General features: G+C 39.8%; 1 protein-coding gene across 4 annotated transcripts in view; it reads right to left on the bottom strand.

Annotated features, from left to right (window-relative positions):
• The window catches only part of LOC142579558 (uncharacterized), a 31,866-nt gene extending 23,042 nt beyond the window's left edge, over nucleotides 1-8,824 (bottom strand). The window contains exons 1-3 of one of the 4 annotated variants that reach the window (XM_075689897.1): nucleotides 7,784-8,823; nucleotides 3,744-3,869; nucleotides 2,110-2,378 (exon numbers count right to left, since the gene is read on the bottom strand). In XM_075689897.1, coding sequence (XP_075546012.1) covers nucleotides 2,110-2,373 — 264 coding nt within the window. In that variant the 5' untranslated portion in view covers nucleotides 2,374-2,378; nucleotides 3,744-3,869; nucleotides 7,784-8,823. Of the gene's footprint in view, nucleotides 1-2,109; nucleotides 2,379-3,743; nucleotides 3,870-7,783 lie in introns of those variants that run through there. The other 3 variants (XM_075689896.1, XM_075689898.1, XM_075689899.1) reach the window with 3 other exon arrangements.
• Between the last annotated feature and the right edge of the window lie 3,539 nt (nucleotides 8,825-12,363).

Here is a 12,363-nt window from a genome sequence, read left to right as displayed (position 1 = left end):
AGCTCGCGTGCGAATACAACATTAGCCATCTACCACTGACATAATAAGGGGAACAAAAGTTTTGTCAACACAACTTCTCAACTTCCCAGGCCAGAATCAAGACACAAGACTATTAGCATAATCCTCGTCAAAAAAAAATAAAAAGAATACAGCCCCAGTGTGAATGATGGTAGCTGAATACGAGAAGGCTTGATTCATTGGCATCACTCAAGGCAACAATGAGGAAAATGAGCACCTTCCTTACTCTTAGCTGTTTTCCAGCACCTAAAATTCTGCATCTCTCCAATGCAGATTCGTGTTGACTTGCTTTGTACTTTTTCGCCAGAAGCCAATACAACTGATGCTCCTACTGGCACAACTCATTTTGAGAAGACTGTATATCCAAATTTCTGGCATTACATAATGGAATATCCCAAGGTTACGGCTGCAGTGATGTGCTGAAAATTCATCACAAGAAACATCCCTGCAGCATTCAATACAAGTGGTCTCACTATGTCTTAACAAGATGAAACAACCTTCTAATTCAGAATCTATTCATTTCCGCCATGTGCATCTACGTGAACCGTAACATATAGGGTGCTTTTCTTCTTTTAGGTGTACCAAATTCTTTAAAATTGCCTGACAGATAGCATATTTGTAACCCTTGGTCTAACTTACTCGATGAGGCGGCCATTACTTCTATGAGAAATCAAAGTCCTTAATTGAACAATTAACACAATTATACCAATTAACATTTAAATCAATTTGTTAAAGGCACAAATATTAATATAAAAATTGCAGCTAATGAGTATGCAAGGCATATCAACTCAAAACAAATTCTGAGGGCGGCACCAGTTTGGTATATGTGCCGTCAAACTTGCGGTAAAAATTCACTGTTGCTCCACTTACTTTTTCAACAAAATGCTGTGTTATGCATTGAAGTACCAAAGTAAATAGAACCAATGCACTTTATTAAACATTTCGAAAATTAATATCTCAAAACTGGCGCAGTGTCGAAAATTCGTTCCAAGTCACGTGCCTTGCATACTCACTAACTACAAATACCAGATTGAAATATGAATCATAATTAATTAAAATTAAATTAGTGTATATGTTAATCATTTATCTCATTAAAGTAATGGCTGCCTCATGAAGTCATTATGTTATCTGCCACAGGCAATTTTTAAACATGAAGTGCAGCTAAAGAAAGCACCCTGTACTACACTGTATCATGGTGTTGTCTGCATATGTTTAACCTCAGCTCAGATTTCTGGGTTCCGCTGCATCTCGACATAATGGAAGAAGTTGCAAGATTATGCTTGAACATTCTGCGAAGTCACTTGGTTGTTCTACAATGTACTAAGAGCATACCATAATACTTCTGCGTTCTTATACACTAGAATGCCATACAGCATACTGCACACATATATAGATTCCCCATTCAGACTTTATTTAAAACATAAAAGTACACCTACATGGCTGGTGACCTGCTTGGTGGTATAAGAGTGCTGTGTCTTCAAATGTGTGTTCAAGTGAGTGGTTTGGCACAAAGGATTCAAAGCAGATTATGCAGAGGTGTGGTCACTCTCCTGTGTGAATAAGCAAGTTTTCCTTGAGGTTGTGTGTTATGGCACACCTGACTGGTCAGTTAGGAATGCTACATGGGAATGCTAAAAAGTTCATGTATGATAGTCACTCAGTTTTACTGTATGAATAAGAATGCTCCAGTAGTGATGATAAAGCTATATTTAACTACTGAACCCATAGATCTACAGCTGTCTTACATGACCAGTCGAATGTGTTGTTACAAAAAAGCTCCGAGAGCAAAACTAGCATTGAAATCCTCACTTTTCGTGGTCGCACATGCCTACAGAGCAGGCTTTAACGTGCGAAGGTCTGAGGGCAAAGTCTCACTGAAACAGCCCATCGCATGTGTGGATGTACAGGTGATCATTTAGGGTGGACTTTTGCAAAGTGCTGACGGCACAAAGGGCACTGAAATGGCCGCTAGCCTGCATGGGTGTTCAGGTGTTTCTTCAGATTACCCTTCAGTGAGAAGCTCTGCAGGCACAAAGGGCATTGAAATGGCCTTTTGCCTGTGTGGATGTGCAGGTGTGACTTCAGATTTACCTTTTGTGAGAAGCTTTGAGGGCATAAAGGGCACTGGAATGGCCGCTCGCCTGTGTGGGTACGCAGATGTCGCTTCAGGTCGGACCTATAGGGGAAGCTACGATGGCAGAAATGGCATTCAACTGACCGCTTGCCTGCATGGACCCTGGTGTGTACTTTCAGACTAGACAGTTTGTCAGTTTTATAGTCACAGGAGTTACAGCGATGGAAACATCCTTGATGTGACATCTCACCATCTGCAGTTGCTGGACAGCTGGAAGGCATCGATGCTGCACAAATAAAACAAGACAGGTTTCCTGAGTAATGCTTTTCATTTGAAACATGAATAATTATAAAATGCCAAAGAAATAAAGAAAACATAGATACTAATAGTAAAGATCAGCTATTTTTTTCATTCAAGAAGTCTAGAGGGTAATTTCTGATCTGATCAGAGCACGGCTAGTTGACCATCTTTTATTTGACAAATGTATCTACATCTAATTGCTCAATGACCAAGTTTGTAAAATTCACACATTGTCGCTAAGAAAAATATTTCAAATAGTAAAAAACTATAAAGTAAGGGTATTTGGACTGTAGTATTAGTGCAAGCTGCTACTGCAGTCAAGTGTGGCAGCCTGAATCTTCAGCAATATCTTCACAGGACAGTTAGTAAAATAATGCTACAAAAGAGGCTGAGCTCAGTGAGCAAATGAGGAAGAGGCGGCAGTGTCTTGTCTCAAGCTTGTATTCACCATATTGTGCGCTATCACATACAATTACAATAAATATATTTGAACTTCGTCCTTCTCTGTTACAATGTCTTGATGACATAAGCAATATTTTTCACTTAAAGGTTGCATACATGATGACATCACAATAAAAAAATGTAAGTTACTGTGAGCTGTAAAAAAAATTTTTCAAGTCACAAATGGCCCAACAGAAGCCATTGGTAATGGGTTTGATCTTTAAACTAGGAGAAGTTTTTTTTTTTTCACTATAAAGTTTTATATCTGAGAAATTTAAAGTACAATGCAAGAGCATGCACTCTGCTGCAAAAAGCACAAGCCCCAAAGCAAAAAAAAACAAAAGTTCCTGGCACAAGCATATACACACGATGTCTCCTGTTTACATTGTATATGCAAGAGCAACTTCTTTTTAATGCAGGTTGCAGTACGACACAGTTCCACATTTGAATAGAAGCACACTTGCTCAATGCAGGTATTTATATTCTCAGCAATTTCGTGCATAACACTTAGTAAATTATATTTCTGTGGGCACACATGTGCTGAAAGTGGCACCTGTTCGTTGCATCACAATTTCTTGTGAAGCGTAAAACACGTGAATAAATATAATAAACCGATAGATAAAAAACACACAATGAAGAAAATGATGGTTCTAAATTTGTAAAAAGCTGAACCAGATTATAGCACTGCACGGGCCTGATTTTTTGGCCCAGGCCCGCTTTAGCTGCTAAAACACAACTCATCTGCACTAAAAAATACAATAAATTTAAAATTGCAATAAAAGAAACAAATAGGTAAATGAAAAGAAAAAAAAAGGAATCAGCACACAAATTATTTGCTGCAATAATATATAAATACACTGTATATATAATACGTTTTTATATAAACATGCATTATAAAAAACCAGAATACCAGATCATATGCAATTCTGTACAACAGAAAGTTGAATAACAACTGCCTTAATCCGCCATTACAGCTCGAGTGCTGAGGCTGAAGGAACAAGGCGGTGCCTCTTTTAAAGGCAGCGAAGAAAACAAGCTGTAAGAAAGAAAAAATGACAGAATTAAAAAAAACAGCAAGCAGAATAACAGCCCAATTTTCAGTGAATCCATTTCTTTCGAGCAGTTGTACAATTACTATTTATTGGTAGTAATAAATGAACTTTCAAGTGTGGTTATACTGCTTCTCTTCGAGCACCGAACACAATAAAATGCTAATGACAGCAAGGCTATATGCTAAATGTGCAAAAATTCATATATCGACAAGAATTAACAAGGCAGAAGCATTCATTAAACACCGTCATTTATGTGCTGAAACAGACTTAGCGAACTGGACTCGTAATGAAAGTTAAATGCTCAATTATGATAAAGGAAGGCCTACATGCAAAGATAATGAAAAGGCTGAAATGGAATAATAATGGGGCAAAAAGGCCTCCTAAGAAAGTGAGCGTTCTAGAAATTGGAGGGAACAAACACATGAGCTACGTTCTGTTGCAAACCTATTATTTAATACACATACTTCAGAACTATTCGTTAAATATAATGTAATTAAATTAAACATGCTATATGAATACACTTTATTACTTTCCTTTAGATCTGATACTGTAAAAAATCGCGGTTATATACACAGTGTAGCTAACTTGCAACTAAATCCTTCTTTGCACCTAAACAGACATGCGGAACAATGGTATATGGCATGGCCGTGCACAAACTATGGCATTAAGTTATTGCTTGCCGAAGACATTAAATAAATCCAAGATTTCTTATGAAAACGTTCGCACACTCTCCAACATTTCTTTTTTAAGCATGCTGTGTTAAATATGTTCACAGTTAAATTTCACTTTCTGTAAAATATGTTTTATGTGGATATCATGTTTTTTTTTATTTGACACTGACGTAGAAATGTATTTTTCTTTTACTGCCATGCTGCCTTAGTGAACCGGGGACGTGGGGATATCATGCTGCTTTTAATGCAGCTTTTATTCCCTCATCCCAACCTCTCATGTGAAACTCCATGCATGTGGTAAATAAATAAACTTGAGCCTAGCAGAAAAAAAATGATGTTATATTGTGCGCATGCAAAAAAAAAAAAAGAAAACTGACTACTGAATGGACCAGTTGCAAAGATGCAGGAAAATTTACAATGTACAACGGCTAAAAAAAAGTCACATTGCACAAATTCTAAAGATTGTAGATAGTGGGGGCTCTGTAAAACGGAATCACACCATAGAGAAGAAAGTCAGCAAGATCTGCAGCATAGCTGGTCTGAAATGCATGAGTAATAAGCTACATGTTTTTTTTTTTTTTTGTACTGTGTTTCTGACGAGAACAGAAAGAATGAAAAGGAACACAACCAATAGTATGGAGGCGTAGAATTCTTATGCGCTTTCACATTATCAGTAATGCCTCCACATTACCAATTGCATTGTTCCTTCTCATTTGTTCTGTTTCAGTCAAAAACATTGTGCAAGAAAATTATGAACATTAACTAGCCCCATCCATTGCTTTTCTGTGAGTAATTGTGTAATGAGTAGTATACGCTGTCGTGATAGCGACCCATTTGTTCATCGAGGCCAATATTAAGAGAGGGTCAAGCAACCAGGTTGAGGCTGATGTGGAAGGGCTCTATTGGAATGTCAATGGGCTGAAGAAGGCCAGTGGGAGGCATTGGTGGCCTCGTGTCTCATTGGCACGGTTCACAGCTGCCAACATGCTTCTGCACGGAATAAAGCCCAGGCCAAAAGAAATAACACTGAAAGTGGTCATAATTAAGTCACACCAAAAAGCGATGCAGTGGATATGTTATGAAGCTGCTGGAGGACAGTGGAGCACAGGCTCTCAGGGCCACTGACGAGAACACGGTGGTGTTCTAAAGTTCCACTGTACACAGTAAAGCTCTAGAGCTGTGTGTCATGAGGCCTCAGAGATGAGATGGTCTATTATGGGATTTTAGGCAGGATCCCAGTGCTGTTTATCATCACGGGAATAAAGGAAGCCTGTTATCGACAGAGCATAGGCATCGTTGTTGATGTCGCTCAGGTCAGGTGGGTCGGCAGGATATCTGGACAAGCATGCTGATGCAGGTGCCCAGACTTATACATTACATAAAACAAGTATTGCTTTAAACACTAATCCCACCGTTCAAGGCAGCTTCTAGGGTCCTCCAATGAGAAAAGCTAGTAGAGCATGTAGTGGTTCGTCGCTACCGAAAATGAACAGCCAAGCAGGTACAGAGAAAAGTTGGCAATTGCTCAGACAAAGGCAATGCATTCGTGCTTGGCAATCAAGCAGTTGCACTCCGGGGGAGAACAGCAGATCGTATGCTATCATGCAGTCTTGACGATGCCAGCACTGTCCAAGGACAGCATTCATTCTCTGGCTGCTGGTATCTGTGGGAATTATTGTAGGAGCTCATGGGTCAAAGTGCACCAATATAAGAAAATTTGTGGAAAGGAGCATAAGGATAAAAAAGGCTCATCTTTCTTTAGAAGGTTGGCAAATGGGTGCTTGACATAAGTGACAAAAGTAGGAACACATGACAATGAAAAAGCAGATGTCTTTAGCACGGGAGGGCACAGGGTTTAGGTGGGGTGCTGGCATTGTGAACAAGGTGACCAAGCAAAGTTATTTTGCAACAACGAAAGTGGCATCCGGACAACTTTAGCTGGAAACTGGCACTGCATACACGTGCAGAACTGGCGAGATGTGATGAAAACACCTGGCAAACGTAGTTGAAAAAACAATGACGTCGTCAAAATAACATGACCAGGTTCAAGAATTTTCCGAGACTGGCACAAGTGTAATTCAGGAAGAATCTGAGAACTGAAAGATGAGACTGGCCCATTATCTAGCTGCTTCCACAAATATGGTTTCTGCGCTCATGTTGCTTAGTGTTACACTGGTGCCACTTAAAGCATGAGAAGGCGACCTAAACACCAGTTTTCGTTCTTTTCAGTTTTCCAGTAATACACATATCTATTTTGGGCATATCCTGAATGAGTCCAAGTATTTGTTGGTTAACAGTTCGAGTATGTCTAGTGACAGCAGTCACTTCTTGTGACAAGACATTTGTTGCAGGACAAATGTAACTTTTGGTAAAAAATTATGCCCAATTCGTGTTCTGGTTTTACAGGAAGTGGCGTACTTTAGTACTCAAGTGCCAGTACTGGCAGGATTCTAGATTTGTAGATGTATAGTATTTTCTGGACAGAACAGCAAGCCCTTTTGTAGCACCCAGCTTTCTCATTTATTAATGGTCATATCTGTTTGCTGTTCACATATTGACAGGTGACAGAATTGTATGGAAACTGAATACAGTCGACATATAAAGAGCACAACACACACAAAGAAAATTTCAATGCCATGCTGCCACATTGTATGATAGGCTTTCTGTAGGTTGAAGGCTAAAAGGCAGCCTTGCTTTTACACACAAAGTACTCGTATTTGTGTTTTCAGGTATTCAGGTAAAAATCGTAGCTGCAGCGCTGGGTGCATGTGAAATGGCATTGCGAAGTTCGCATTTGCGGAAATCGTAGCTGCGAAAAACGCAATCTAAAATCGCACCATGTGAACCGGGCTTAATGATAGGAATGAGAACGCGCATTTATGTACCGCAAGTCTGCACACCGTACCGACAGCGACTGCACGCAGTTCCGAGCGTGTGATAAAATCCATGCTGCAGAGCGACAGCGATCACGGCGCGGCGGTTCTTGAGCCCGCGCTGGCTGTCGCACATTATTCAGGAACCATGCAGCGATGCTCTTCAGGCCATTGATACTGCGCCTAGAGCCGTCGCGTTCGCTACTCCTATACGCCACAATAAGCAATTTGTAAAACCAAGTTCATCTCTCTCTCGCTCGCTCGCAGATAACGCGGGCGGCTAGCAGTATAGCAGCACTCAGCAAACATCTGACATCTCTACATGCTGCGCCACTGCGCATCGTCAAACGTTACCAAAGCCTCGAAGCATCCACAAATTTTATATCTTTCCTTGCGTCCTTCGCAGACTTGCCGATCGACCTTGGGCTAGGGCAACGCTTTATGCAAGCCCCCCTTTCACCGGCGATTTGTTTCCGCAATCTTTCACGACTAATCAGTGCGGTCTCGCAGTCTTTGCAGTCAAGTCATTGCCGATTTGCGCACTCTTATTTCTGGGGGCCGCCATTACTACAGGCGATGGCGATAGGACTAGCTGGCGCTGATTTATTGATGATGACCTTGACGTCTCTGGCACACACCATGGCACACGCCCACTCACGGGGCTTTGCCGAGAGTCGGGCAGATTTTACATGTGTGCCAAAAGCTTTAGCTCGGGGCCTCCTATCTAAGTACATGGGAGATGACAAATCGGTTTGTTACATTTGAAAAAAAAAAGGTAAGAATTAGTGACATTTGGTTGCGAATTGTTGATTTAGGTCGTCAATATTTTGATCACACTTATAACTCTATAACTCACTCCGCAATAAAAAATTATATCAATTGCACATAATAGTGCATCTCAAGCAGACAAAATTGATATGTTATGCCTGGCTTTCAAATAGACCACTCATTTCTGAGTTGAACTTTTGCAAAACCCTTGTAAACATGGCAACAAATCCACGTAGCATATAAATTGACATATCAAATTTATTCGCTTTGGATGCTCTAATGGATGGATTTGACAAAAGTGCGATACCTGTTCTAGGTGTAGAAGTACGAATTTGTAAGCTTCGTGCTTCTATGTCTTTTCAAACGTAGCAATTTCTGAAAATTCATTTGAAGAAATTCAGGCCCTAAATAAAAATTCCGCTTCCAACAGTCACTAGAATTTAACATTCCCTCTCAAATGCAACAAATTTCATTAAAGGGACACTAAAGTGAAAGAATAAATCAGTTTAGACTAATGAAGCATTGTTTGAGAACCTTGCAGGCAATCATTTTAAAAAAAATTGCTTGATTATTAGATGAGAAAACGAAGGTTCAAGTATCAGTATTTGAATTTCGCGCCGAAACCCCAGCGCCGGTACGTCAGCGTGACGTCATGGATTCCAAAGTATGTTTTTCGCATTTGGGCCGCGTTGGCTGAATAAAGGTTTCCGAAGCTTGCCATGTTGAATATTTGGTTCCTTTAGAACACAATGTAATCAATCTGTACGGCTATATATAATTAGTAGGCCCTAGAAGATGCCATCAAAATCGAAGACGTCACAGCCCCCAAGCGCGGGAACTTAAGTAGGCGTCGCCACCCGTATTTCGTTCTTGCGCTTTTTCTGGCTTACCAAACGTCTTATCGTTGTAAGAGCGGCGTTTTTGGTGTTTTAGAACGGTAATTTACAGATGCGGAAGAAATCATTTTTCCCTTTAGTGTCCCTTTAAAATCGTCCATTGGTTATCTCAGGAAAGCATTTCTGCGTTTTACATGTATTTTAATAGGCAGCATGTCGGAGTTGGGTCCGAGCTAAAGCTTCCTCTTAAGTGAATAAATTTAGAAATCCATAATTTTGATGAATAAATTCAAGTGAGTAAAATCCAATACAAATCAGCAAACAGCCAGTATAATAAAACAGAAAAAGAAATTATATATATATATTGCATAACCTTTCTGCATAACCTTTTTTTGCATAATAAAAAAGGAACTATTTGGTATGCTCGAAAATTCAAAGCTAACCAAATATTTTGTAACAACTGAATGTTAAGTCTCATTATTACTGGTCTCTGTTTGCTAAACAAAATATAGCAAACCATCACAAGTGATACGACAAAGGTATTTTGAAGCAATGCAGAAACAGAATTAGTAATGTAAGCTTTGCTTTTGGTTTCACGGTGCAAGCCTACATGACGTGCGATTTTTGCTTGCAGTATGTCATATAGTGTTTCTGGCAGTCCAGCCATGTAGCAGTTTCATCTTATGCCACAAGCTGCAATGTTTTCCTTACAAGGGACCGTTTTATGTGTCTGCGGAACACAGGTTCTTCAGCAGCTTTTCTTTTCTTTTTCTTATTCGACATCCTCTGATCTTTCTTTGGCAACCAACTTTTTCGCGTTTCTGGAAAGCTACCCATACAGCAGCCATTATATCTTGGAAAGCTTGTCTGAAACCAGGCTTCAATGTTGTTGAGAGGCTATTCGTGCAGTTTTAAAACAAAGCTATCTTTGCCTCTTCCTTCTACTTTTCCACTGCTGCTTCTGCGCGGCTTCTGCCGGGGCTGCTGCTGTCCAGTTGTTCATAGTGTGTATATGCATGACAGAAGCGAGTCAAAAAGGAAAAGTGATGAGAAACTTGTTTTCACCCCCCTGCCTAGAATGTGCACAATGCCCTCTGGAGCTCCCTGGGTGTCGCCACATTAACTTTTTGACAGCTGTAATTACCCATGTCGCCCCTCAGAGGCATTGCAGAAACTGTAGCGCTTCCCTTTCTACTAACTTGGGAGTCCTGAAGGGACGTAGAGAGAACTGTAGAGAGGGGAGAAGAGGCAGTTGCCATAGAAGGGAAGGGGGGAAAGGTGACGTGAGAAGGCAAGGAAACTCTACTACTATACGGTTGCAGTAGACAGCGGTTGCAGGGAAACTGGATAAGCTTAAGTTCAAGGTATGGTACAGTACGTTGCTGCTATTTCTGAAAAAAAAAAAAAAAAAAACACCATGCAAATATGTCAAGTGGATAAACAAGGCATAGCGTGCAGAAGCGGAGCTCCATTAAGTTTTAGAGCGCACTAACACGGTCAAAATTACAGTAATGGTCGACTGTCAAATCAACACTTTTGTGCCCGCCACGGTAGCTTTGGAGCCATGGCATTGCTATAGGTCGCAGATTTGATCTCAACCACGGCAGCCGCATTTGACAGGGGCGAAATAGAAAAACGCACATGCACTTAGATTTTGGGACATGTTAAAGAACATCACAGTGTCAAAATTATTCCGGAGTTCACTATTACAGTGTGCTTAATAATTCGATTGTGGTTTTGCCACCTAAAGCCCCATAATCAATTCAAGTTTAATACTTCTGCTATGGTGGGTTGTGCCATGTGAGGCAATGACAATGCTCAATCCTCTCAGAGGTTATGAAATACGGCACAACGCCTCAAGCAAACACTTCTCCCTGTGTGTTATGGGTACTATGCAGACAAACAGCAGTGGTGGACGCAAGGTTATGGTTAACATCAACTCACCACTCTAGTTTTAGACTAAACGTTGAAGAAATTAGGCTTTGGCCGTCAACATCACCGCTAATTATCGTCAATCAAAGCACCCAGCACAGAAAGCTTCACTTACGTCGATTTCCACAGTGAGTGGGATCTGCATAATATTTTCTTTTGACAATTAGACATATCATGTTTAAACTGACTCTTTGTCTTTTATAGAGTGTTGTCTTTCTTGCAGTAATCAGTGCAAGCGCGGCACCCAGCAATACCGAAATAAATATTCCTGCTCAAATACATATGCATCTGCATTTGACAATGCGTATTCATTACTTGCTATTCGTATTCAATTCTCATTTGAAAAAGTTTATATTTGCCCACCTCTACATATAAAGTGTTTGAGTACTTGCTTCAGAAATATTTAGAAAAGGCCGCACTTCAACTGTACATACTTAACTTTGCACGTTTACCCCATTTTCAACAAATTTGATCTCAGTGGCTGTTCTAGTTTTTGTAGGATGGAAGATACAAATCAGTACAATTCATAAAGCATCATTACAAAGCTCTATAAAGAGTCCTTGCATAAGCAACTTACTGCAAAGGCCACGATTGACTCATACACTTTGCATTTTTTCCATACATAACCTATAACCTTCTCCTATTTTCACCAAACATAAACAAGGTACCTCATTAAGTTCCCTGAGAATTCTGGGGAACTTACTACATAACTTGAAAAACCCATAAAAACAGAGAGAAAAAGAGCATTCAGTGATTATTTGATACATTCATTTTTAGCAGAAACAGACTTTCTCTACACATTACAAGTGACACAGTCACTTGCAATGTGTTACATTTACATTTTTGCCAAATGCAAACACACAGTGTCATCTATACTTCTCCTAAGACTCTAGAAAACAATGTGGATAATGTCCCCATTTTCTGGAATGTCAACTTTGAGACATGTTGACTTCTTTTAGGAGGTCAGAAAACTTTCATGGTACATAAAATATGCTTCTAACACTCTGGAACACATGCATATAAGTCATTTTTGACAAAAGCTGTAATTACCCTATATCATTCAAACTAACTGTACATCATCCACAACATGCTCCGTATTTTATCCAAATATACAAAATCGCTTCTTTAGTTGCCCAAGGAGACTGGGGCAATATTACATGTGCCATGTATAATGCATGAAAATAAGTAAAAAATGAGTATTCAGCAATTTTTGTTAACCTTATATTTGAACTACAAACTTCAAACTTTCTGTGCACATACCCCATTATGTAGTCCTCATTCTCATCAAATAAATATTGCTCTCATGTTCTTCTAGGGAAGAGGGGATACTTTCAAAGTATTTCATATACTGCCTCTGAACAGGCAGAAAAATGAGGATTTAGCAGCATTCATTTATTT

The sequence above is a fragment of the Dermacentor variabilis genome, chromosome 4, assembly GCF_050947875.1.
Source record: "Dermacentor variabilis isolate Ectoservices chromosome 4, ASM5094787v1, whole genome shotgun sequence".
In the NCBI taxonomy this organism is placed as follows: domain Eukaryota; kingdom Metazoa; phylum Arthropoda; class Arachnida; order Ixodida; family Ixodidae; genus Dermacentor; species Dermacentor variabilis.
This window is presented reverse-complemented; position numbering and strand designations above follow the sequence as displayed.